Here is a 27285-nt window from a genome sequence, read left to right on the forward strand (position 1 = left end):
TTGAGAAAAGCCAGCGTAAAGCGTTTTTATTGCAATAATAAAACTCTATGTGTTTACGTGGTGATGGTGGAGGAGGCGGCGGAGGAGGAAGAAGAGGCAGCGGCAATTCTCTTACCAAAACTCACTACGTGAGGGGATGGGGAGGGGGTCAGCAGGACACCAGGATGGGGGCCGGTGCATTGCCCAGGCGGCTGTGGCAAGCTGCGATGACCAGCATCAGATCTCCGTTAAGAACTCTCTACGTTGTGTCCGCACTCGGGGGGGCTGGGGAGCGGGCACGGGTTCACACCACCCCCATCACCCCCCCGTGGGGAAAGCAGCACCTTTCGAAGTCCTTGAATTTAGCTAGCTGCGGGGATTCAGACTGCTAAAAGGTAAAAATATCCTGAAAATCCAGTAGAAAACACCACGCACCACAATACTGGCAGGGGTGCGGCGGAAGAGGTCAGTGGGCTGGGGGAGAGAGCTGCCCCCAGAGCAACAAGGTTGACGCTACGTCACCATGGAAGATGCCCCTTCCCCAAGATGGTAGTGGTGGGGGGGCAGGGGGGGGGAAGAGTCTCTTGTGGCCCCAGGTTTCAGGCAGAGAACCGTATCAACTCCTATGACTGAGGCTTCCCGGTGATTCAGCCCTCGACAGCCTCTCAAACTGCTTTGTATGGCTTTGCAGCAGAAAAATCGGTTTTTTAATACAATAAGGTACTTCCCCAAAACGGAAACGAAACAAAGGCTTGCCTCGTCTCAAGCAACTTTTCCTATATAATGTGAACCAACCAGTATATTTACTAGCAATGCTCGATCATACACAACTCAAGTCTACACCAAAAAAATATATATAATAAGATTAAAGAACCTGACCAAAACAAAAACAAAAAACCATTAAACCCCAAAAACAAGAGAACAGATAAGCTGAGGTTTTACAGCATGTAGCTTAAAAATGTCAAATATTGAAAGGAAACAAGGAAGGAGATTCAGAAGCAGAGCCGAGTGACCCAAAAACATTCAAATCAGGGTGGATGTAGTGGACAGCTGGGAAAGCTCCATACAAATTCATGTGCATTCGTCTTGAAGCAGAGATTTCTGGATTTCTCCATGTGCCAAACCTGTCAAGGCAAAAAAGAAAAAGAAAAAGGGAACTTGCTTTAGAGTTTGCCCTGGAGAGGAGGGGTGCAGCTGCGCTGTACAGAGAATGAGAGAGAGAGAGAGAGAGAGAGAGAGAGAGAGAGAGAGAGAGAGAAAGGGGCGGGTGGAGAAGATCCGACACCTCAGCCCTGTTGACTCAAGGCGTTGTACCCATTAGTTGCCCAGGCAACCCTGCTCAGGTGCCAAGTTCAGCTCTGGCAGGAAGCTCTCAATCTCCTGCTATTGCCACTTATGGCAAGATAGTCACGCTTTGTGCCAGGCTGATGAATGGGCCCAGGGTGCCCCGTTCTAGAGATTTCTGCGCAGACGGAGGCCTCCCAACACCTGCCTCTCCCTGAGCCACTGGAAGTGCCTCTTCTCTGTCTCTCTCTCTGTCTGTCTCTCTTTCCCGAGGAGTCTTCCGATACCGTCACCTACCCCGGAGCAGGGAAATGGAAGAACACATGCCTCTTGTCATTCCATTTTTAGAAGCTCCACGTCAAAAATTAGGGTGGCGTTGGGTGGGATGATACCCGGGTGGCCGGTGGCACCGTAGGCATAGTCTGGCGAGATTATCATCTTGGCTCGCTGCCCAACGCTCATCTGCAAAAGGAACACAGCAGGCCGTTAGAGCAGATGCAGCCCATTCCCACCCCCACCCCCCCTCAGCCTTTGTTTCCCTCCACAGAAGGTGTCTGAATCCCCGTTTCTGAAACACACAAAGGCCGGAAAAGGCAAGGTGTACAACAGAGAGAGACAAAGAAAAGCCTGGCAGCAAAAGGCCTCAGGTTTCCCTGCTGTGTCTGGGGGGCGGGGGGGCGAGACACTGGCTGGCCACATCCTTCATATTCCCTCCATTCCAGCAAGGAGGACAAGGCAGACAGGCTTAGCTGCAAACTATTCCCGAAAGGACGCTGAGAGATGCCTCCATTTCTAGTCTGCATCCACTTCAGTCTTATCATGAGATGGCTGGCATGATATGCAAATCTCTCACCACTGTGACTCACATGCAAAAGGCAGGGATAAGACAGAGGTTGTTCTCTCCAGGTAAACCCCACTGAGGTCATTGCGAGCCAGATCCCAATTGTGGGGGGAAATCCCAGCTGGCCCAAAATATCGCCCCATCCCTTTCAGCCACCAAATCTTCCTGCTTCGTGTACACAAAGCAGGAAGAGCCCCCAACTCTCCTCTCCGCCCAACTCCTGCCACCTGGCACTGTTCAAACCTGCACACCTGGGCAACCCCTTCTTCCCAGCCACGGATGACCTCCTGTTTGCCCATCACAAACTTGAATGGCTTGTTCCTGTCACGGGACGAGTCGAACTTCTTTCCATCCTCCAGCATACCTGTGATGGAAAAGGAAGCGAACGTCATCCTGGGGGCAAAATACACCCAAGAGAAACATTTCCCAGGAGGATCGTGCCAGCAAAGGAAACAAATTGGACACATGTCAAAGAGCACAGGACTCTCAACTGGGGTGGGGAGAGGAATTCAGATGGCAGATTAATTCAGTGAGACAGATTTCAGTCGATAACGGTCAACTACGGTGGAACCTCAGAACGCCGTTGAACTCGAACATTTCAGCTTCCGGACGATCAGAAACCAGATGTGATTGTTCCGGTTTTTGAATGATTTTCAGAAGCCGAACGTCCAGCTCCTGCAGCCAATCAGAAACTGCGTCTTGGTTTTTCGAATGGATTAAATTCGAAAACCAAGGTACGACTGTAATACAAAATCGGTAACAGGCACCAGGGAGACGCTCTCCACAGAGATGGAACCTTTTTTCTTCAGATCCCTTCTCAGTGATTCTTCAGTGAATCCCACAGACTTGACCCTCAGTCCTCTTCCCCAACTGAATGGAAATGTAATCCGTCTTAACTGTGTTTGCACATATTTCTGCTATTTCCTCCTTCCTTCACTTCCGCCTTGCAAAGGAAATTTGGATTGTAAGCTGCTTGGGGCAGAGGATATGTCCTTTCTGAACCCTTTCTGCTACCAGATGAAAATATGCTCTGACCCTTCCCATTTTCCTGAGCTCTGGTGAGTAAACCAAGAGAAAGACCCCACCCTGATAAAGCCAGCCACCACCCACCCCCCGGGCCCCAATTAGGATTCCTCAAACCACGGCCCTGTCTACACAACGCCTCCCCAAATTCACTGCTGTTAAAGCAGAAACGTGGATGGAAAAGGGAATTACAAGACAGGGATTTGGTTACCAGCACTGCAGCCAACTCATTGAATGATGCCACGTCATGCAGAAACCAGAACAGACCCCTTTGCCCCACCTAGAGGGGCAAGAGACCCACCACCTGGCTGGCAGCTTTTGCGTCTGCTGAATGAGTGCCCAAGACCCCAACAGCAACATGTCCTTCAAGGAAAGGCGCTGCTTCTAAAACATTTTTACTTTGTATTATAAGTGAGGACATGAATAGACAGGATATTAAACTGTTTTTATACGCAACGACAGCAGCAAGTGTATTGTTGGCCCAGAAATGGAAGCAAGAAGAAATACCGACGAAAGGAGGATGGCAGACGAAATTAACGGACTACGCAGAATTGGATAAAATGACAGGAAGGATTCGAAACCTGGGAGACCAGAGATTCACAGAAGATTGGAAGAAAGATACGAATTATTTGAAGAGCAACTGTAATCAACAAATTACGCTAGTAGGACTACAAGAAGTTTTGTAAGGAGGAAAATATGAAATATTTCCAAAGAAAAGAAGAGAGACATTAGTTATGATATTTAAATGTAATAGTGGAAGTAAAAAAATGTAAATTAAGTAGAAAACATTGGAAAATTTTCAGATGTGACTGCTGGAAGCAAAAAAAATGTATAAGATATAAAAGTATGTTTAATAATTGTTGAAAATGATATGTTAAAAAACCAATAATTTTCTTTAATTTCTTTTTTAAAGGAAAGGCGCTGCTTCTAAAGCACTGTGAAATTTTCCAGTAGTGGGGCATGAGCAGAATACTAACTTTTTCTCGGCCAGCCCAGGGTTATCCAAAATCAGCCTTGTGCCCCAAGTTCCCGTTTAATTACAGAGGTCACAGAAACATCCAGACCTAACGTGACCAAGTTTGCTACACGACACCAAGTTTGGCTGATGAAACCACAGAGCGACGGCATCTTAGATGCACAGGAAGTTGTGGTGTTCACCAAACGAGAGGACCACAACATTAACTTGTGTCTCGCCTGCCCCACATCGCCTCTGGGAAGCAGGGGAGAGAACTGATAACATGCCTTTAGTGTACTCTTAAAAGAGCTACCACTCAACGCCAGCATTCAGTGATTGAAAAAATGGGTTTTGATTTCTTTTGAAAATAAGAATGAGAAGCAACAGTAAGGCTCTAACAAAAAATAAATCCAGGAGTCTAACTAAGGCCAATGGATAATTAGGTCATATGCTGTTCAGAAATAAGCTCTCTATAAAACTCCATACAAACAGGCCACACACTTACTATTCTGAGATGTCCCTATCCAGGGACTCCCATGAGCCCTCAATCTGTTAGCCACCATCCATCCTCCAACCGCCTCCAGACACTCACACAGGACCTTCAAAGCCTACACAAGCAGCCCTGCTGGAACAGACCTGGGGACTAATAGAGAGTCCAGTATCCTACTTTCAGCAGCCATGAACCAGCACTCAAAGGTCAAAGGTGCTTCCCACTTGCTCTTCAGCAACTGGACTAAAGGAAGCAGATAATGTAGGCTCAAAACATTGCTTCTAAATACCGTATTTTTCAGTGTATTAGACGCCACCATGTACAAGATGCCCCCTATTTTGGGGGACTAACATTTTAGAAAATGGGGGTGATGGCATAGAGTTGTTGAGCTTTCTTTGCGGAGGACTGCCCAATAACCACTGAAACCAGTGGCAGCAACCAATCAAATGTCCACCCTGTGTACTATCCATGTATAAGACAACCCCAACTTTTTAGCATACTTTTATAAAAAAAACACACACCAAAAAACCTAGTCTTATACAGTGGTACCTCTCTGGATGTGAACGGGATCCGTTCTGGAGCCCCGTTCACATCCTGAGCAGAACGCAACCCGCATCTGCGCATCGTCGCAATTCTCCGCTTCTACGCATGCACGTGACGTCATTTTGAGCATCTGTACATGCGCGAGCGGCGAAACCCGTAAGTAACCCGTTCCGTTACTTCCAGGTCACCGTGGAACGCAACCTAAAAACGCTCAACCTGAAGCGTCTTTAACCCGAGGTATGACTGTACGCAGAAAAGTATGGTATGTGATAAATTTTGTGAAGTGCTTTGACTACTCTCTAAAATAGTCTACGAACATTACCATAAGTGTCATTAGGGGAGGCTTCCAGACATAAACTGATTGTGCTGCTCTCTGCTCACAACTGTGCAAAGCGGGTCACATGTGGCTGCAAGAAAGGACCCACCGATTGATATTTCCAGAAAAGGCAGAAAGCAACCAGGAGAAAAGCCTTTGGGGAGCCCTTGCAGTTCGCAGGCATCCGCAACAGGTCTGCCACAACCATTAAAGAGGATTAGTTTGTGATTAAGTGAGATATGCAGCTAAGCACAGGGCTGGCCAAGAACTTAAGACCAGCAGGGAAGGAGGTTCCAAGGACCTACATTCTGGTCCAGGAAAAAAACAGCAAGGAGCTCTTTACCCCTTGAAGGACCTGTATACATCCAGTGCAAGACCCCTCCTGCCATGGGGCTCTCTACAAATTAAGAGCCGTGGTGAGCTTGGATTGTAATGGCCAGCTTGACAGGATCGGCTTCCATTTCAAAAGGGCAAGACTCATCTTGGGAGACAGCCGAGCGAGATACAGGGACATTCGTGTCCAGAGCAAGGAGGTTGGTACATTTGTCTAGTCCGCCTCTTCCCCCACTGGCCGATTCTGAACCTGAAGCGCTCACGGGTTTTGAGCTTGGTGAAGGAGTGAGGACCCATGTTCAGCACAATTCTTCCACTTTTATTTAGAACGTGCTTCTAAGTCACCTTTCGAGGCACCGTTTGCCTAAGATGCGCACACAGCTTAAACAAAAGCAGATGAATTAATCACGCACAGTTATTTTTAAAATAGGTCAATTGAAAGGCACAACTGCATAGATCCCAGGAGCTAAAAGAATGCTACACATTCCGAAATACTCACTTCCCTGGCTATGTCAACCACAACTTGCCCGAGCTTAAGTGGTCAAGGAAATGAGAACGCTCACTCCTGTGTTGAGGCAGCAGTAAGTATTTAAGAGATGCTTCAGGGCAAGGGTGGTCTAGAAACCGTGTCCAGGATCCAAAGAACAGCAGCCTGATGATGATGATGATGATGATGATGATGATGATGATGATGATGATAAAACTTGTATACTGCCCTATGAAGGTAAAGGACCCCTGGATGGTTAAGTCCAGTCAAAGGCGACTATGGGGTTGCGGCGCTCATCTCGCTTTCAGGCCAAGGGAGCCAGCGTTTGTGCACAGACAGCTTTCCGGGTCATGTGGCCAGCAGGACTAAACTGCTTCTGGTGCAATGGAACACCATGACGGAAATCAGAGCGCACGGAAACGCCGTTTACCTTCCCGCTGCAGCGGTACCTATTTATCTACTTGCGCTGGCATGCTTTTGAACTGCTAGGTTGGCAGGAGTTGGGACAGAGCAACGGGATCTCACCCTGTCGTGGGGATTCGAACCGCCGACCTTCTGATCGGCAAGCCCAAGAGTCTCAGTGGTTTAGACCACAGCACCACCCGCATCCCTGCCCTATACCCGTAGATCTCAGGGCGGTTCACAACGTAAAATCGCAATATATAAAAGACAAAATACATAATAAAAATAAAAACAAAGACAACCCAATAATCTCCACTTCCACAACACATTTAAAAGTTCTGAGCATCCACAGCACTTTGGCCTTGTATTATAAAAGAGCAGGCCTCAGCCCCATGGCAGGGAAACTCCTTTTCAAAGTTGGTGCGCTGGCTTGATAATCTGCTGCGGGGAGTGTGAAAGATTCCGCTGAGCACGCCTAGATTAGCCTTTGGGATCCAAGCACAAGGACCTTTGGGAAAGTCCTGAACAAAAGGACTCTTGGAACCTGGGAAATTTAAACCCACCAGGCAATTTGACCAAAGTCAAGCAATGAAGATAGGCATCAGCAGTTTTGTTTGGGTACGTTCACGGTGCAATCCGTCCTCGTCTAGTCAGAAGTAAGCCCCACCAAGGCCAATAGGGTTTACACCTAATTATATGTGCATGGCAGGAGCAAGGAACCCGTTCCCCCCAACCCAATGGCTGCAATCTCTTCCAGGCAACCTGCCAACAGTTACATGGCCATTTTGTGGCGTTGCCTTTGTACAAGAAGGCCAGTTTCTGCACATACTCTGGGTGACCAGACTTCAAGGACACATTCTAGCCAGGTAAACATATTCAAGGAGGGTGGTGAGGAAGGGCCAGGAAGGGGAGCCTGCCCACCTGCGGTGTATACCATTTCTGCTGCTCCTCTATAGTAAGACGACAATAACAGGAGATCAAGAAAAGTTCTGCACTTACATTTTACGCACGGGAACGCAAACATCTTACATATTGTCATCACGCAAAGGGGTTCCATGCCCAGTTTAGCCAGGAATACTCAGATCTTTGGCTGGGACAGACAGACAGACTCTAACAGAGTCCTTCTGCAGGGAGCATCCATGTCACCCGTAACTTGATGAACGAGTTTTGAGAAACAGACCTTGTCGACAAAATGGTTAACCAGACCGATATTTTCTCCTAAGTGTTCTGAACACACGTCTAGAGGCTGCAAATGATGCGTGAGGCTTTGATTCTGATTTTACCGGAGAGCGGAGAGCAAGGAATTGAGCGTCCGTATGCTACCACCAGTGAGAGCTGGACCATAAAGAAGGCTGATCGCCGAAGAATTGATGCTTTTGAATTATGGTGCTGGAGAAGACTCTTGAGAGTCCCATGGACTGCAAGAAGATCAAACGCATCCATTCTTAAGGAAATCAGCCCTGAGTGCTCACTGGAAGGACAGATCGTGAAGCTGAGGCTCCAGTACTTTGGCCACCTCATGAGAAGAAAAGACTCCCTGGAGAAGACACTGATGCTGGGAAAGATGGAGGGCACAAGGAGAAGGGGCGACAGAGCACGAGATGGTTGGATAGTGTTTTCGAGGTTACCAGCATGAGTTTGACCAAACTGCGGGAGGTAGTGGAGGACAGAGGTGCCTGGCGTGCTCTGGTCCATGGGGTCACGAAGAGTCGGACACGACTAAACGACTAGACAACAACAACATGCTACCACCATCCTGCTCTCAGGCGCCACCTTTCCAGACTCCCTGTCACATTGCTTTCCAGGGATGCATTCCTGTTCTAGCCACTCCTTTTGACTGGCAAACCTTATATGCGCCTAACGTCTGCAATGGCCTAGGCCACAACACATGTATGCATTGAGGTCTTCCCCCTCTGAGACCTCCCAAGGAGGAGGCTGAAAAAGAGGCACTCTTTCCCACTTACACTTTTGGCTGTACAGTTGTACCTCGGAAGTCGAACGGAATCCCGTTCCGGAAGTCCATTCGACTTCCAAAATGTTCAGAAACCAAAGCGTGGCTTCTGATTGGCCGTGGGAAGCTCCTGCAGCCCATCGGAAGCTGCGGAAGCCCTGTTGGACATTCGGCTTCCAAAAATAGTTTGCAAACCAGAACGGTCATTTCCGGGTTTGCAGCGTTCAGGAGCCAAAACGTTCGAGAACTAAGCTGTTCGAAAACCAAGGTACGACTGTATATGCACCTGAAGCTTCCGATTAATTCTACTGGAACTGACTAGATCTGAAGGCAACCCTGTTTAGGGAAGTTTTTAATGACTGATGTCTTAATGTATTTTTAATCTCTTGTTGGAAGCCATCCAGAGTGGCTGGGGAATAAATAATAAATTTTAATTTTTTATTTATTTACTTACTACTAATACTACAACACAGATCCTCTAGAAAAGTGAAGTGTGAGCTATGCACCCTCTTGCTTCCTTCCACACTGTTCTGAAGCAGAAAAGTAGTGATGGGGGGGGGGGGGCGTGCCTCAGAAATCCAAATTTGCCAACAGGCCTAAAAGGGTCGCAGTCCCTTCCTTAAAGAGATCAAATGAGCTGAAAGTGCAGGGCAGCAGCTGGAGGAAGATGGAAGGGTTTAGCCAGTAGAAGTCCGAGAGACTGGCAGGCCTGAAGAGCAAGATACTGAAAGCAGTGAGGACAGCGGTTGAAAATGAAATAGTGTGAGCGCACAGTAGCGATAGCAAAGTGGTGAGAACAGCTCCCAGCAAGGAGGGCCAGTAATGCACATCCTGCCTTAGGACTAAAGGAAGGAGACAAAGTGGTGTGGCTGCATGCACCCAGATTTCTTAAGTATATACTGCACAGAAACAGGACTTCAGTAGAGCCATGCCCCAATTTTCCCAGACTGCCTGACTACCACAGTTGCGGCTCTCTCTTTTTCTTCCTAGGGAGCCGACAAGAACTCTGGGGCAACACCACACGTCTTCACAGAATGCAGACCTCTTAGGATAAACTTGCATGCTCGTGCGAACAGCACAGAAGGCGCCTGAGCTCGAATAATCCCTAAAAATCCATGCGATGCTTTGCGCCTTCTGCTTTGGGGAACGCAGGCCAGGTTCCTGCGAAGGGGGAAGGTGGGGAAGAACACAACAGCTCCCCAGCGCTGCCTACCTGCTCTCAGGTTGCCAATGCCCTGTATTAAAGCACCTCAGATATGGGTCTCATTAACAGCCCTGGTTTTTCATGTCAGGAGCTGCAGACACACAGGTGTAGATCTCCTGTTAGTTGCACACTGGGCGTGATCAGGGTCTGCTTCCGCTGCCAGCATTCCCTTCTGCACATGGGCTGGGCAGGACTCTCCCCAGCCCAAGCCAGATTCAAACAGTGCGTGCTCTTATGCTGACTTATAAAGCACAGCAGTGCAAGGGAACGCGTCCTGGCCCAAGGGCAATTCAAAAGAGCAAAGGAAGGAAAGTAGCTGCATTGTTTTCATTTCTTGTACTTGGCCTTGCTCAACAGTAGGACAGTGTTTCTCAAACGTGGGTCTCCAGCTATTGTTGGACTACAACTCCCATCATCCCTAGCTAGCAGGACCAGTGGGTCAGGGATGATGGGAGTTGTAGTCCAGCAACAGCTGGAGTTTGAGAAACACTGGAGCAGGACACAAGGACAAGGGAGGCTGTGTGTGGAAGGTGGAAACCGCTCCCCCTGGAGCAGCGGTTCTCAGCCTGTGGGTCCCCAGATGTTGTTGGACTACAACTCCCATCACCCCTAGCTAGCAGGACCGGTGGGTCAGGGATGATGGGAGTTGTAGTCCAACAACATCTGGGGACCCACAGGTTGAGAACCGCTGCCCTAGAGAGAGGTTCGTGCCTTTGGTACTCAAAGAGGCAGTGATACAGACTCTGCTGGAAAGAAAATAATATCTGGACCCCTGATTTGAACACCCGCTGACCCACCGGGTTGCGTAATATGGCTCTAGGGTTTCTGGATTCAAACTAGCTATGCTAGATGCCTCCTAGATTTTGGCCTGGAAGCCACCTCTGTTGCACAAGCAGATGACACAGGCGGGGAGACAGGTGAAGAAGCAAAAGTCCATTTGTTCTCCTGGCCCTCTCAGTGGCATTCAGTACAGTACTAACTATGGTTATCTTTCTGGGCTGCCTTGGAGGAACAGGAATTTAAAAACTTTTCCTTTAAAGCCAAAGACACTTATCCTCTTCAGAATGCAGCACTCAACAAGAAATCAACAGTTTGGGGTTTGTTTTTTTCCCATGTATGCAGAATTGCATAACAGTCCCCACTTAGGGTAACAAATGTTTACTGGCCTCGTTATCAAATTAAGCCAGCCTCCAAAACGGCCAAAGAATACCAAACCCACACGGTTTTTTTGTGAATCAAAACACATTCTTGCAGCAAAATCAAATCTAACATTCCAAGCACGGGGGAGACTGCCAAATACTGACAAGGCACAGCCCCCCACTTGGAGAAGGAGGAAGAAAAGGAGAAGGAGGAGGAAGAGAGCAGAAGACAAAGCCAGGACTCCCCTCCAGAGCAGGAGGATGGATGGAGATGTTTGCCACCACGGATAAGGAGGGGAACGGCCGAGAGCAAAGAGGAAAAGTTGACAAGGTAGAAAGTGCAGCTTTGGACCCGGAGCTTGAGACATCGAGGGATCCAAGCAGCGCACATCCGTTTTTCGCAAGAGGCCAATGCCTGTACGAGAGCTTCCACATTTGAAGCCGCAGCCCTTCTCAGCTTCCTCCTGGGACAAGGCGTCGTGCTTTCTAGCTCCGTGGAATTATACAGTGGTGCCCCGCAAGACGAATGCCTCGCAAGACGAAAAACCCGTTAGACGAAAGGGTTTTCCGTTTTTGAGTTGCTTCGCAAGATGATTTTCCCTATGGGCTTGCTTCACAAGACAAAAACGTCTTGCGAGTCTTGCAATTTTTTTTCGCTTCCCCCCCTTTTTCTAAGCCGCTAATCCGCTAATAGCCTTTTAGCCGCTAAGCCGCTAAGCCTTTAATAGCCGCTAAGCCGCTAAGCCTTTAATAGCCGCTAAGCCGCTAAACCGCTAATAGCGCTAATCCGCTAAGCCACTAATAGGGTTGCTTCGCAAGACGAAAAAACCGCTAGACGAAGAGACTCGCGGAACGGATTATTTTCTTCTTGCGAGGCACCACTGTATTTTAAGAGACGTCTGAGGCACCTTTTTACAGAAGGCGGTAAAAATATTCCTGTTCAGTAGCAGCCAAATACAGTTCAAGCACTGTATTTGGCTACTATTTCTATTTTATTTTTTTGCACTTCACATCATTTGACTGTTTTATCCTTGCCCCTCCCCCCCCCGGGGGGGGGGGCGTTAAGGCTTATCTCAAGGAATGCAGCATGCATGTACCGAAGTAAAATGGCATAGCATGCAGCATCTAATGCAAAATAATAATAATAATAATGAACGTAGCAAGAGCTTGGCTGCTGCATGAGACCAAAGATCCGGCACTTTGTTTTCAGTGGCCAAGCAGGACATGAACACAATGGAACGCTCCTTGAAGCCTTTTTCGGCTGGCTACTGAATTGATCTTAAGAAGTTAAAATGTTGAGTAAAGGTAAAGGGACCCCTGACCATTAGGTCCAGTCGTGGCCGATTCTCACGGCGCTCATCTCGCTTTATTGGCCAAGGGAGCCGGCGTACAGCTTCCGGGTCATGTGGCCAGCATGACTAAGCCGCTTCTGGCGAACCAGAGCAGCGCACGGAAACGCCGTTTACCTTCCCACCGGAGCGGTACCTCTTTATCTACCGTATTTTTCGCTCTATAACACGCACCTGACCATAACACGCACATCGTTTTTAGAGGAGGAAAACAAGGGAAAAAATTCTGAATGAAACAGTGGATGTATCATTTTTGTGCTTCATGCTGTGGCCACAGACATGTGATCTGATGGTGAATTTGGGGTAGCTCAATGCAAAGATCCTGAGGATCCATGTGGATCCATGCTTTTTAACCACATTTTTGCACCATTGCAGCCCCAGGCAACAGTGGGTATGTGATTTTAGGGGGGCAGGCTGCTATGTGATCTGATGGTGAATTTGGGGTGGCCCAATGCAAAGATCCTGAGGATCCATGTGGATCCATGCTTTTTAACCACGTTTTTGCACCATTGCAGCCCCAGGCAACAGTGGGTATGTGATTTTAGGGGGGCAGGCTGCTATGTGATCTGATGGTGAATTTGGGGTGGCCCAATGCAAAGATCCTGAGGATCCATGTGGATCCATGCTTTGTAACTACATTTTAAGTGGGGAGTGAAGGAAAAACACAGAAGGGACAAGAGAGCGGTGTGCAGAGAAGCAGCTGGCTAAGAAAGCACGGAGAGGAATTAGAAGGAAAGACCTCTGCTTTCCCCTCTGCTTGCCTGGAGGGGAGGGGATTTGCCTGCTCTTTGTTCCGTTTGAGCAAACACAGCAACGAAACAGAGGAGGGTGGGCAGTAAGACCCTGAGGCAGAATGTAGGAAAGCAACCACTTCCTCTTTTCAGGTTTCCCTCTCCGACACAACGCACAATTGATTTTTGCTGATTTTTGTTCCTGCACTCCCCTAATCGGCTCCAGGGACCCCCCCCCCCACATTCGCTCCATAACACGCACAGACATTTCCCCTTCCTTTTTAGGAGAAAAAATCTGCGTGTAATAGAGAGAAAAATACGGTACTTGCACTTTGAGGTGCTTTCGAACTGCTAGGTTGGCAGGAGCAGGGACCAAGCAACGGGAGCTCACCCCGTTGCGGGGATTCGAACCGCCGACCTTCTGATCGGCAAGTCCTAGGCTCTGTGGTTCAACCCACAGCACCACCCGCATCCAAAAAATGTTGAGTACGCACTCCAAATAACCACAACATGCGAATTCTACACAGCTAAGATTCCACTCCCGAATCGAGAGTTCAGGTCCCCTGCAATTATTTCCTGATCAGGAAATCCATATCCTTCTCTCAAAAGCTGGAAGAATTCCAAGGATGCTAAAAACTAGTCAGTATGGACAAAGATGGCAATTGAGCTGCTGAACATGCATTTGTGGCAGCCATCGTTTATTAGCCAATTCACCTTTCTGTGGGTCACACTGGTTCAAATGGAGCAGCTCCCACAAAGCCAACTTAAGGCACCTCAGGCATTATGCGGCAGCACAGAGAGAGGGGCAGGAAAGTATATCAACTGCCTTGAATGCCATTTTCTTTCTGTGGAATTAGATAAAGCAATTTAAAGCCTAATGCTAAGCTTGCTTAGATGTGAGCCCCATTGAATTCAGTGCTACTTATTTATCTCTCCCACCTTCAGTAAAAATCACTCCCAAGTAGATTTACTCTCAGGTAATCTTGCACAGAATTGCAGCATTTGCCGCAGACGGCAGACACCCTGTGTAACTCTGCTGCAATTCACTGCCCCTCTTTTAAAAGGTTACTTGATCAGAAAACAACAAAAGGCTGCATTTGTTGCAGGAAGTGAGAAACTGCAGCCCTCTGAGTGCCTGTAGCCTGGGCAACAGTCCTATACGTGCAATTTGAATTGAATGAAGAATGGCTCCATTTCAAGAAGGTCAGACATCTCGCATTCACTGGGTCTTTGCCACAGTTGGCAGGCTGCCCTCCAGAGCCTCAGAAGGCAATGTGCAAATTGGCAAGAGGCGGCCCAGGAGTTCCCACCCACTTCGATTTGCAGCACAGAGAGAGCAAGGAGCGTCTCAGAGGCTGCTTTCGCTGCCGCTTCAAGTGCCGGCTGCACAGTTGGCCTTTCAGCTACAAAGGCTCCTCATCACCTTACACGGTAAAGTCCTTCCCAAGCAGGCAGACGTCCCCGTTAAAGCCAGAGGCTGGAAAAACAAAGGGCATTCCTGTCCCAGAGCCATTTACTTTGGGAAGGTACGAACAGAACGTGCAACATTTCCTAGAGTGCCATCTTGCTGCACTGGAACGGAGACGCGATTCTCTGGCAGCCTAGGGAGCCTGCCAGCCGGTCCTGTTAGCAACAAGAGGCTTGGCGGTGGTGAGCAAAGGTCCAGATTTAAGTCGGGATACGAAAGGGCACAGTCTCCCGATGACAGCTTATTTGCAAACTGTGGCGAGCTCCGTCAGGTTCTACAAAAAGGCAAGATGGAGACCAGTTGCAGCAGCTGCTCCAGAAGACACAGGCCATTGGAGGTCAGAACACACGCATTGCTTGCTTAGGAGGAGGGGATCCTGGGAAGGGGAACGCGGGAGGGAGAACAGGCAAGCTGTGGCTTCCCCAGTTTCAGCAATGACCAGTGAGGAACAGAAAAGCCACAAAGCTCTGCATGCGCACTCATGGGCAAACAGGGCCTCCAAAGGAGCCTGCGTCTCTTGGCACCTGTCAGTGCCGTCTCTGAATGGCTCACTCCCCTCAAATGCCATGACATTGCCCAAACCATGCCCGGCACCCAAGTCCACGCATTGCCAAAGAGGTGGGCATATTTACAGGCACACTTTTTGCAGAGAGCCCAGAAACAAGCTGCTTTGCTTAGACCCCTGAAATCTATGCCCTTGTGTTCTTGACCACTGCTTTCCAGGGTGTCACTTATCTCATAACCCAAAACCCACCCCAGACACGCCTCGCCCCCTCTATGCTTTCTGATGGAAGAAAATGGAATCACAGAGTTGGAAGGTACCCCTGAGGATCATCTAGTTCAGCGGTTCTCAATCTGTGGGTCCCCAGATGTTGTTGGACTACAACTCCCATCATCCCTGAACTCTGGCATTGCTAGCTAGGGGTGATGGGAGTTGTAGTTCAACAATATCTGGGGGCCCACAGGTTGAGAAAGGCTGATCTAGTTCAACCCCCTGCAGAAGTACGCAGCTGGGCCTTACAGCAATGAAACCTGAAAGCCACAACATCGCGTGCACCACACGAACATGACAGAATCTCCATCTTCCTGCATCATCCAAGCGACAAGGGAGCTGAACAACTGCCAAAGCCAAGCCCACAAAACCTTGAATGGTTCCACAAGGAACAATCCAATCTCATTTCTAGAACATGAACTGGACAGATCACTAAGACAACCACCTTCCTCTGTCCCTGTTATCCTTAATTCTTCAGCAAAAGTAACTCAACACACAAACCACGGAGAAGGGGAAGTGTTGTCAAACCCAGATTGCACTCTGAACCCAGAAGACTCCAGTTCAAACCTCAAGCCTACTAGTTGGCCTTGGCTATTACTTATCAACTTCCGCGGTTTTTTAAGTTTCTAATGGTTAATTTTTATTTAATCCCACATTCTCACGCGATTCTGTTATGAGTTTTAGGGCTGGGAGATACCTGGCTCTCAACATCGGGATATATTATCAGCTAATATATCACAGTGTCTGAAATAAGGATGGAGCCATGTAGAGGCATTGGGCAGGCTTCAGGGTTTTTGCAGCATCGTGATTTTTGCATAGCGCATGCACACACACACACGGCGATATATTGCCGGGTCAAAAAATATGAAACTGATACCACAATATGGATTTCAAACTGATTTGGGGCAATATATCACCCAAGGAGCTTTCTCCAGCATTGTAGGAAAGATGTAAAAAAAATAAATTAAGGACAACTGTGATATGGTTAGGAATCTGTGGGCCTACACAGTATTTTTTTCCCAGCAGAACAGTGCTTCTGGAGGACCAGTTAGTTAGGAGTCGGTATAAACCCAAAGGTACCCCATGATCAGACACCACCAAATTTTACACAGCTGCCAAGGTTGTTCAAAGCATGGGGCTCAGGAATTTTAGAAAGACTAGCCGTGAACTGAAACCAGTCCTTTATCTGAATAGATACACGCAAGAGGATGTGTTCCTGTGTGACGTGACGACTGAAGCCTCTGCCATCAGGTCCAGATCTAACTCTTAAGATTGGAACACACCCTGGTCCACTTCAGACCTAATGATCTGATGGCTTAATGGGCCCATGTGCTCCCTCATCATAGTCTGATATCTTTGTTTGCAAGCAGCAATAAGGACACATTGGCCCAATTTGGATGTCAAAGAAAACTGGTTTAACAAACTCCGATCATCTTCCTTGTGGATAAGAGAAGGTCTGCTGGATCAGACCCAAACCAGGATGTATTTTGGCAATGGCCCAGAGACCACGTTGAGGCAGCCATTAGATGGTATACATGAGAAACGGGGGCAGAACCGCCCATTTAAATTAGCTTGTTCCAAGTGTAGAAGTAAAATAAAATGCAGGTAAAGGGACCCCTGACCATTAGATCCAGTCATGGCCGACTCTGGGGTTGCGGCGCTCATCTCGCTTTATTGGCCGAGGGAGCCAGTGTGCAGCTTCCGGGTCATGTGGCCAGCATGACTAAGCCGCTTCTGGCGAACCAGAGCAGCGCACGGAAACACCGTTTACCTTCCCGCTGGAGCGGTACCTATTTATCTACTTGCACTTGGACGTGCTTTCGAACTGCTAGGTTGGCAGGAGCAGGGACCAAGCAACGGGAGCTCACCCCGTCGCGGGGATTCAAACCGCTGACCTTCTGATCGGCAAGTCCTAGGCTCTGTGGTTTAACCCACAGCGCCACCCGCATCCCTTAAAATACAGGTAGCACCCAGTAAAACCCATTGCAGGAGCACTGATCTAACCAAAAGTGTGCTTCAAGCGCGCCAGAAGAAGCGAGATATATATATATATACATATATATGCAGGTTTTGGTGTCCTCGGGTGTCTTCCCGTGTAAAAGTTGGGGTGTCTAGGCGACGTTTCGACGAGGTCTCACTCGTCATCTTCAGGCTGGTGCTTTCGGCTTCTTGTTACTGGAACAGAGCAGGATCTCAGTGTTTGAGTTCCTATAAATACTGTTGAGGAGGTGTTCCCAGGCTAGTGTGCCTTTTCTTCTTTTGTTCCTTAATTACTTGAGGGATATCTTGAGTGATTTCTTGAGTGATATCCTGAGTACCACTTAGGTGGGTCATAGGTGTGGATTAGTTGCTAAAGCCTTTGTGTCTTGACCTCTTGAACTTTGTGAAGAGTTTTTCTGGGAAGATGGCTGTACTGCACTAGTTGTGCTCTGGCTTGGCTTCGTGTATAGGGGCGAGCTGTGGTTTTGTGGCCTGTGCCAGCCAGATCTGTGTAGGGATTGCAGGGGGGTGCAGCATCCGGAGGTGCCACCATGGTTTGGCTACTGGATGGTGTCTGTAATTTATCTGTAGAGAGGGTCTGGGTTAGGGTCTGGTGTGGTTGATTGGTGATGGCGTTCTGTGTGCCTCTGGATCTGGTGTCAGTTTTTGTGGGGAGGGCTAATTTCCAGATGTCTGGCAAGCGGGATGTGTCGTCACGCTTGTTCATGTTGTGAGGGTGTTTCTCTATCTCGATGGCTTCCATGATTATTCTCTTGTGGTGATGTTCCATGTTAAAGAGCAATTTGGAATCTGCAAAATTAATTTCGTGTCCTGTTTCTTTCATGTGTTGGAAAAGAGAGGAAGTTTTTTCTTCTTTTTTGACGGCATTCTTGTGTTCTGCAATACGTGCATTTATTCGTCTGTTTGTTTGTCCAATGTACGTGGCTGGGCAGACTTTGCAGGGTATTTCATAGACCCCTTGGTTTTCCAACTGGATTTTATCCTTGGGGTTTCTGAGGATATTGGCTATTTTTTGGTTGGTGCAAAAGGCTGTTTTGATATTGTGTTTATGGAGGATTTTGCTAATTTTATCTGTAGTGCCCTTGATATAAGGAAGGAGGGCCATGCCATTGTTTTCTTCTGTGTCTTGGTTTTTGGGGGGTGTTTCTTTTTGGATTAGCTTCGTAACCCTGTTTTTCTGGTATCCATTGGCAATTAACACATTTGAGAGATTCTGTAACTCAGTTGTCAAGTGGTCTTTGTCAGCCAGGCGTTTGGTTCTGGAGATGAGAGTCTTGGCTACGGAGTTTATTTGTGCAGGGTGGTGGTGTGATTGTGCATGTAAGTAGCGGTTGGTGTGTGTTTTTTTCCGGTAGATAGTGTGTCCTAGGGAGCCATCAGGTTTTTTGTAGATTAGGACGTCAAGGAAGGGAAGTTGGTTTGGCTCAGATATGTTGACGACACCTTTGTAATTTGGCCACACGGGAAGGAAAAACTGGATAGCTTCCTCACACATCTCAACAGCCTACACCCCAAAATACAATTCACTATGGAAATAGAAGCCAACAACCAACTTCCCTTCCTTGACGTCCTAATCTACAAAAAACCTGATGGCTCCCTAGGACACACTATCTACCGGAAAAAAACACACACCAACCGCTACTTACATGCACAATCACACCACCACCCTGCACAAATAAACTCCGTAGCCAAGACTCTCATCTCCAGAACCAAACGCCTGGCTGACAAAGACCACTTGACAACTGAGTTACAGAATCTCTCAAATGTGTTAATTGCCAATGGATACCAGAAAAACAGGGTTACGAAGCTAATCCAAAAAGAAACACCCCCCAAAAACCAAGACACAGAAGAAAACAATGGCATGGCCCTCCTTCCTTATATCAAGGGCACTACAGATAAAATTAGCAAAATCCTCCATAAACACAATATCAAAACAGCCTTTTGCACCAACCAAAAAATAGCCAATATCCTCAGAAACCCCAAGGATAAAATCCAGTTGGAAAACCAAGGGGTCTATGAAATACCCTGCAAAGTCTGCCCAGCCACGTACATTGGACAAACAAACAGACGAATAAATGCACGTATTGCAGAACACAAGAATGCCGTCAAAAAAGAAGAAAAAACTTCCTCTCTTTTCCAACACATGAAAGAAACAGGACACGAAATTAATTTTGCAGATTCCAAATTGCTCTTTAACATGGAACATCACCACAAGAGAATAATCATGGAAGCCATCGAGATAGAGAAACACCCTCACAACATGAACAAGCGTGACGACACATCCCGCTTGCCAGACATCTGGAAATTAGCCCTCCCCACAAAAGCTGACACCAGATCCAGAGGCACACAGAACGCCATCACCAATCAACCACACCAGACCCTAACCCAGACCCTCTCTACAGATAAATTACAGACACCATCCAGTAGCCAAACCATGGTGGCACCTCCGGATGCTGCACCCCCCTGCAATCCCTACACAGATCTGGCTGGCACAGGCCACAAAACCACAGCTCGCCCCTATACACGAAGCCAAGCCAGAGCACAACTAGTGCAGTACAGCCATCTTCCCAGAAAAACTCTTCACAAAGTTCAAGAGGTCAAGACACAAAGGCTTTAGCAACTAATCCACACCTATGACCCACCTAAGTGGTACTCAGGATATCACTCAAGAAATCACTCAAGATATCCCTCAAGTAATTAAGGAACAAAAGAAGAAAAGGCACACTAGCCTGGGAACACCTCCTCAACAGTATTTATAGGAACTCAAACACTGAGATCCTGCTCTGTTCCAGTAACAAGAAGCCGAAAGCACCAGCCTGAAGATGACGAGTGAGACCTCGTCGAAACGTCGCCTAGACACCCCAACTTTTACACGGGAAGACACCCGAGGACACCAAAACCTGCATTCCTGTACCCGTGAAAATCTACGAAAGCAAATACATATATATATATATATATATATATATATATATATATATATATATAATTTTCCTCAAAATAGTAATCTCAACAGCACACACGGCCTAAACAATTTGGTGCCGCATTCCAGCAAGTTTTGCAACATGCTATGTAAGATGCCAACACACAACATCCCAGGTGAAGGATACTGGCCAACATGAACAGGAAAAATCCTTTCCCAAGTTGTGGTGAAAAAATGAAGATTGCCTTTTAACTTCTGTTACCAGTCTGATAAGTCCTTAAGCTGACACTATCAATGTTTTGTAGTTTGCATCCCCTGCAAACTACGTCTATACGTTGTTTGGCCCTGACCCTCAGTAGTCTGAAATGATATTGTGTGCATGCAACTCAGTGTCACACTATTACACGTGTTCTGTCTGCACAAGCATTTTCGCTTGCAAGGCAGAAAGATCCCCCTTGCACTGTTCTGGGGGTACCCCAAGACCCCAGAGTCAGTTTCAGGGAGCACAGGGATATAAGGGGGTGGGAATCCAATTTCCCTTTTGCAGGGCTTCCGCTGACAGAGTTCATTAGGTGAATCACACTCATCTTACAGTCATTTCCAATTGGCTATACAGTGGCATCATCCCATTCATGATCCCTGAATGGCTGAGATCACCCGAGATCAATACTCTGAGCAGGAGAATTAATAGGATCAGAGGCGACTGAAGAGAAAAGAATATCAACACCATTTGTCTCAGAATTACTAGTTTCTACCTGAGGAATGAAACCAGATATTTGGTTCAGCTCTCTTTTTAAGAGGTGTCCTGCTTCCAGTTCAGTTATGAAAATGGAGCGGTGGGGGCACAGATGCTTCTTACCCCACCAGGCCAGTTGGGAAAGTCTGCTCTCAATCATATAAAGCTGATTTTAAATGAATTTCATGCTTGGGAGAGGAGCACCTTGCCTGCCACATCTGGAAACGACTTGCAGTGGGGAAACCCAAACTGCTCCTACCAGTGGCGTAGCGTGGGTTGTCAGCACCCGGGGCAAGGCAAGTAATTTGCGCCCCCTAACCCGTGGATTTGCGCCCCCTAACCCGCGGATTTGCGTCCCCTAACCCGTGGATTTGCCCTAACCCCAGATGTTGCGCCCGGTGCAGCCGGCCCCCCCTGCACCCCCCACGCTACGCCACTGGCTCCTACTAAGCTGACAGTTCTTGTAAATGCATCTGAAATGCTACGCAGTCTTTGCCTCTCCTAAGAAGTTCAGGCACTAACAAGAATGAGCACATCTGCCCCCAATCCTCAGGCTGTGGGCACAGAACCTCACCCATGCTCCCTGTTGCTCCCACACTGGCACCAGAGATAATTCATTTATAGCTTGCATAATCCAAAACTGCCCCCATGAGGTGTGGTCAGGATCGCAGTTTAGAATTCCCAGCACCCAACACATGCCCTGAAGGCTGTGGTGGAGAACCATCCTAACTTTTTAACTCCTGTGACACAGAACATGCAATCCTCATGCCACAAACCCATTTCTCCTCCTCTTCCATGCTTTGTTCCAAAAACTGTTGTGTTGCAAAGAGAACGTCAGCAATGTCTAGGCAACACGATGACCATGTACATATGCAATAGACAATCTTCATTGAATTCCTTCAAACCATAACAAGTACAAAATGAAATCTCAAAGTCTCTGAAAATCTTTAAATGAAGTGAGGTACCAGACTTTATACGATGAAAGACAAGCTGTGAAGCTTTGTGTATTCGGCAAATATGATGTCCAACACTGAACAGTGATTCCAGATATTGACTACTGTTTCATAGAATTCTTTGTCAGCGTGGTGGGAGGATATAGAATTGCTTCATAAACCCATCTTATTTTGAATGAATGTATGTAAATGAAAATATCAAATGCTGTGGAACAGTGTATAATGTAATAATGTAGTCACTGCTCACTGTCTGTATCTGGCATTCTGCTCACATCGGATGCCGATCGCTAAATCAGACCAGGCCAACCTTTTGAGCAGACATCGCCCTTGCCAAAAAAAAGCTAAACCAGAGCATGAAACACCTGAGAAAGGAGAGCGGCTGCATTTTAGCACCGCGGGGCTTGCTAAAGGTAAGATGGTGTTGTCCAAACACACACCCACACACCCAAATGAAGTGGAGATGACGGAAAGGCGCTGCCTATGGCTCAGCCCTCCCCAAATGCTCCACAGACACGGAAAAGGAAGGCAGCGCTGCCAGCCCCAGAGGGCGGGCGAATCTCCTGTCCCAACCAACAGCCTCCAGGTCCCCTGCCAGCCATCCCTTTGTTCTTCCTGTCAGCGCAAGCGGCAGCCAGGGAGAGACCATCCTCATTTCCCTTCCCCACCCAATGACAGCAGGGAAGGAAAGAGAAACAGATGGAGTGGCTGCTAATCCGGGAGAGGGAGGAGGTCTGCTCCGGCACCAAGCCTTCCCTTTTCTCCCCCTTTGGCATCCAAGAACGGGGTCCCCTGACTACACAGGAGGGATGAAAGGAGATCGAAAGGTGAGGGCGGCAGTCCAGCTCGTTCCACAAGCTAGGCAGGGCAGAGCTAAAGAGAACATCTCTAAGGGGGTAGACCCTTTGCTGTTTTAACTCACACCAGAGTAAGGCTGCTACACAGGGAGAGTCCTCCCTCATAAGCACCCAAGGGGTGCTGTGCCAACTCCCCACAGACCCTGCAGCCTGGAGGCCAGAAAATCACTTTGGCTTCCACAGCTACATCACGGAACTGAAAGAACTGGTTATTCAACCTGGCGTCTTCCCCTAAAAACAGGATACTCTCCATCGACAGCATTCCCAGAATTTCCCTGGAGGCTTCCAAAAAAGATTTCACTCCCCAGACTGCAAGTTTAACTGCTATCTTACAGCTTCCACCCGTTTGTCTCCCGATTACTTCCCCCGCCACCCAAGGATGTTTGAAGAGCAGCTACCACTCAGCTAGCGTTACGCCTTCTTCATTTTTCTGGCACAATGAGAACCCTTGCAAGTGCGTACAAAGAAGGGGTGCCAAGAAGAAAAAAAAGCCACTACGCTGCTAAGAACCAGGCCATCCATCCAACCGCTGTTGGAAGTAGCTCTACCCATATAAGCAGCTGGGTTGTCACAGCGCAACCACGGCAAAGCATTCTGGCCTTGCATACTTCATGGTGTTCTCCCTCCCGCCACAAACAGCTTCAAGCCCTACAAGGAAAGAACTCAAACCTTCGCTCCTCGTGGGCGGCCAGCTCTGCAGGTGCACAATGCATACCGTTCACTGCGCGGCATCAGGAACGTGGAACTCTGCACCAACTCCCAACATTAGAGCCATTATGATACAGGCCGCGGTCGATTTGCATGCGGGCCACTTTCCGAGACACTGCAAGCTTACGTGAAATCACGTATAATCCAAACACCCACTGAAAAAGCCTACAAACACCCCGATCCACCCCTTTTGGGGACATTTTCAGATCACTTCCAGGTGTGGCACAATGCGAATGTGTGCATTTGCACACATTTTGGACGTACCTAGAAAGGTCACTGCCTGTATTCTTGTCCCAGGTGGTCTCTTCTATGCAGCACACACAGTCTCTCCATGGGTCAGGCAATGATGTGAGACGGCTCTCCGTAAAAATGGCAATGGGGCCTATAGAGATGCTTTCGGCCAGCTGCAATCCAGTAGTGGAATCCAACAGCCCTTCAGAAGCCTGCCATACTCAGACCCTGGTTTCCTTCCATGAGTAATTCACGTATGGATCATCACTCACTGCATGCGGGAAGGGCAAGGGATTTCAGGATGCTGTGTGAATATTTACAATTTAAAGTTGCTAGAAGCCGTAAGAGATAGAGGGCAGCCAGCGATTCCATGGGTGCCTTTGAAGCCTTCTTTGAAAAAACTAGGCTGTCGTCTCCATCACTTCCTAGCAACGAATCCCAGTACAGAAAGGGGAATACCTTAGTGGACAAATTAGCTGTCAGTTCCACAGATCAACCAATCGGGCTTCAAGCAGCAAAGCAAAATATCTACCAAAGAAGGTAGATACCAAAGAACACAGAGTTCACGTTCCACCAGATTCAGAGCCACCCTCAAAATCGGGGGGCCTGTACATAGCACACCAGCTGACTTCCCAACTAGATGAATTTCATGGCATCTCTCAATGATTTGGGTGCTTTTGATCAACCTAGGGAGCAGACACGCTCTTTGCTAAAAGGGTTTAACATGAGCCAAAATGGAAGCGCTTCTAATATAATATGCAAATCACCACAGTATTGCACCCAAGTGATTAAGTACAGTACTTTGGCACAATCGTCTGAAGACCTGTGCTTTCCTCACATTGCCAATATTAGATTTTGCAGTACAAAAATATGTTAGATGACCTGTGTAGCACCAAAGAATCAGCCTGAGTGCAGAGACAGTGACTGACATGCTAATGAACACTTGATAACAGAGACTACCCGAAAGGTAGCACATTTTTTAAACACACACACACACGGATATGCAGTAATAATTGGAACCTCAAACCTATCCACATATCACTAAAACCACAAAGGTGTGAAAAATGAACTCCACATTAACAGCCCATTCGCAAAGACCACTAACCAACCCAGACTAACCAAAAGCATGCACCAGCACCTCAAGTCCTGTGCTCCTGATCAGGATGTCAGGCATAGCAGCTTCTGAAAAAGGACCCAGGCCACTGAGACTTGAAATAAACGAAGCTAGGCAAAATGTACTACGGGTCTGTCTGCCTAAGGCAGTTTTGTACGTATATAAAAATAACAAGATGCACTGAAACAAGGATATGCCTTATGTTCAGTCAGACCACTGGATCCATTTAGCTCTGTGTTATCTACACTGGCAGCAGCTCTCCAGGGTTTCAGAAGGGAGGGGTCCTCCCCAACAGTACCTGGAGAGACCAGGGACTTTTCGCACCCAAAGCACTGGCTCTGTCACTTAGCTATGGCCCCTTCCTCAATGCTTGCTTCCACTGCCCAATAAATTTAGGCTTTTTCCTGAAGGATTTTTTTTAAAAAAAAACCCAGCCCCCAAAATCTTGCCCACAAACATGAAACATATTTTTTCACTCAGTTCTTATGGAAGTTCCTTAAATATTCCAACCGTCCAAAAGCAAGTAAGCAAGCTACTGTAACAAATAAATAAATCTGGGCAGATTGGATCTCCCTTACAAGAGCTGGCATGACAGACAATCACTTGGGAAACAGAGCAGACCAGAAACATAGAAACCTCAACCATGTTTTTTAGCCTTGCAGACGGAGAAGCATGCGGTTGCAGGCGAGGGCGGCATAAACCCCACAAGATGCCAACCACAGCCTAAGACCCCTGCCAGAAACAACAAGATTTATGACGAAATTGCAGTATTAAGGGCAAACAGCTTATCTAAGTAGCACCTTCCTTTTGGTGAGATCCTTTCCGCCTAGCCCAAGCACAGCTGCTTGGGAATCTGTGGCTGCTCCAGTAGTACCTCTGAGCAGGTGGTGGCTCAGGGAAAAACCACACACTGGGTTTAAACATGGGTGTCGTAGACCACAAAGCTCGCTGGCGTGGAGGGGGGGCATGTGGAGAGACCCCCACACAGCCACCCCTCTTCGATGAATGCAGCAAGACCCGAGGAGCATCAGTTGCCAAGGGAAGAAAGGGCACAGATTTGAGTGCCCACCACCCAATTTCCCAAAGCAGGTTTGTGGGTTGCGAGGTTAAAATGCAAGGGAGGGAGGGAGGGGGTTGTTTTTGCAACCAGGTAAGAGAGGAGGAGCCTCAGCCTGCCAATCACCCCCCCCCTTTTTGACAATTAAGGATTTCCTCTAACCACTGCACCTTATGCCACCGTGCCCAGCCATATCCTAACCCTCTGCTGGAAGGAAGAGGGGGGGGCACAGATTTCTGCTCCTGCCTCTCCCCCCCCATAACATTTCACCCCCTACAAGCTGAGACACACTCGCCCCCCCCCACGCACAGTTGCCCCCTCCACCCCTCCCTTTTCTGCTCCAAGCGCAAAACGCAGCTGTGACCCCCCCACTCCCTCCCCACCAGACACAGAGAGAGACCCTTTGCAGACGACCCCTCCCCACCCCAACCAAAAAGCCTGCCCCCACCCCCACATTCCTGGAAGTGGGGCAAGCGGGGGGGGGGGGTTAAAAGAGGGTCATTCAGACGACGAGACTCACCCGTGTAGTGCACCACGCAGGTCTGCCCTCGCTTAGGGAAGGTCCTCCCTAGATGAGAGAAAAAGGCAATTAATGGGGGGGGGAGAGGGGGGCTCGTGCCCCCTAACCTCTTGAGGGGGGGTCGTCGGTTGGGGGGGGGGTCTCTCGGGCTCACCGTCCCCGGGGGAGATGGTCTCCACGCGCACGCCCATGTGGCCCGGCCCGCGGCGATGCTAGTCCCCAAAGGCGCACCGGGAGGAGCGGCAGCGGCGAGTCCGGCAGGCGAGAGGAAGGAGCAGCAACGGCGGACGAACCACCAACGCCTGGAGCGAAGGAGGAGGAGGGGGCGGGGAGGGAGGAGCCGCGCCTGCGCACTGCCTTTTAGAACGGAGGCCCCGCCCCACGCCGCCGCCGCCGACGCCCTGCCTCGCCTCGCCGGAGTCGGCCGCTCGGAGCCACGCCCCGCCGTTTGTCGCGCGCGCGCCCGCTCGGAAAGGCCAGGCGCACGTGGCCGCGGCGGTGGGAGGGGCAAAGAGCGCGGCTGAGGGAGAGGGGAGAGCAGACGCCGCCGCCATCTTGGCTGCTGCCCCTCAGGGAGGAGGAGGCGGGAGAGGGAGAGCGGGCGGCTCCCTCGCTCGCTCTTCCTCACCGCCCCCGACTCTCCTACAGACATATATATTAGTATATCACATATACTAATGCATATATTACTACGTTATTATATATATAATACATATATATATATATATATATATATTATAATAATAATAATACTAATAAAATATATATGTATTAGTATATCACATATACTAATACATATATTACTGCGTTATTATATATATAATACATATATATTTTTTCTTTCCCCCCCCCTTTTTTATACCACTTTATTCAAACCTGAGCACCTCAATATAAAACTAAACACTGGTGAACTGTCATTTTCCT

The 27285-nt window shown here is 48.4% G+C and overlaps 1 protein-coding gene across 2 annotated transcripts; it reads right to left on the minus strand.

The window, feature by feature from the left end:
* On the minus strand, positions 1–26696 carry FKBP1A (FKBP prolyl isomerase 1A). Of its 2 annotated transcripts, none has more exons than XM_028735544.2 (5): positions 26516–26696; positions 26362–26409; positions 2356–2468; positions 1591–1725; positions 1–1103 (listed from the first exon to the last, which is right to left on the minus strand). In XM_028735544.2, exons 1-4 carry the CDS (start codon positions 26550–26552, stop codon positions 1597–1599), a joined length of 327 nt encoding a protein of 108 aa, XP_028591377.1. In that variant the 5' UTR covers positions 26553–26696; the 3' UTR covers positions 1–1103; positions 1591–1596. The 2 variants fall into 2 exon arrangements, with proteins under 2 accessions (XP_028591377.1, XP_028591376.1); XM_028735543.2 differs by having other exon boundaries at positions 1561–1725; positions 26516–26694.
* Positions 26697–27285: the final 589 nt, after the last annotated feature.

The sequence above is a fragment of the Podarcis muralis genome, chromosome 5 (assembly GCF_964188315.1).
Source record: "Podarcis muralis chromosome 5, rPodMur119.hap1.1, whole genome shotgun sequence".
Taxonomy (NCBI): domain Eukaryota; kingdom Metazoa; phylum Chordata; class Lepidosauria; order Squamata; family Lacertidae; genus Podarcis; species Podarcis muralis.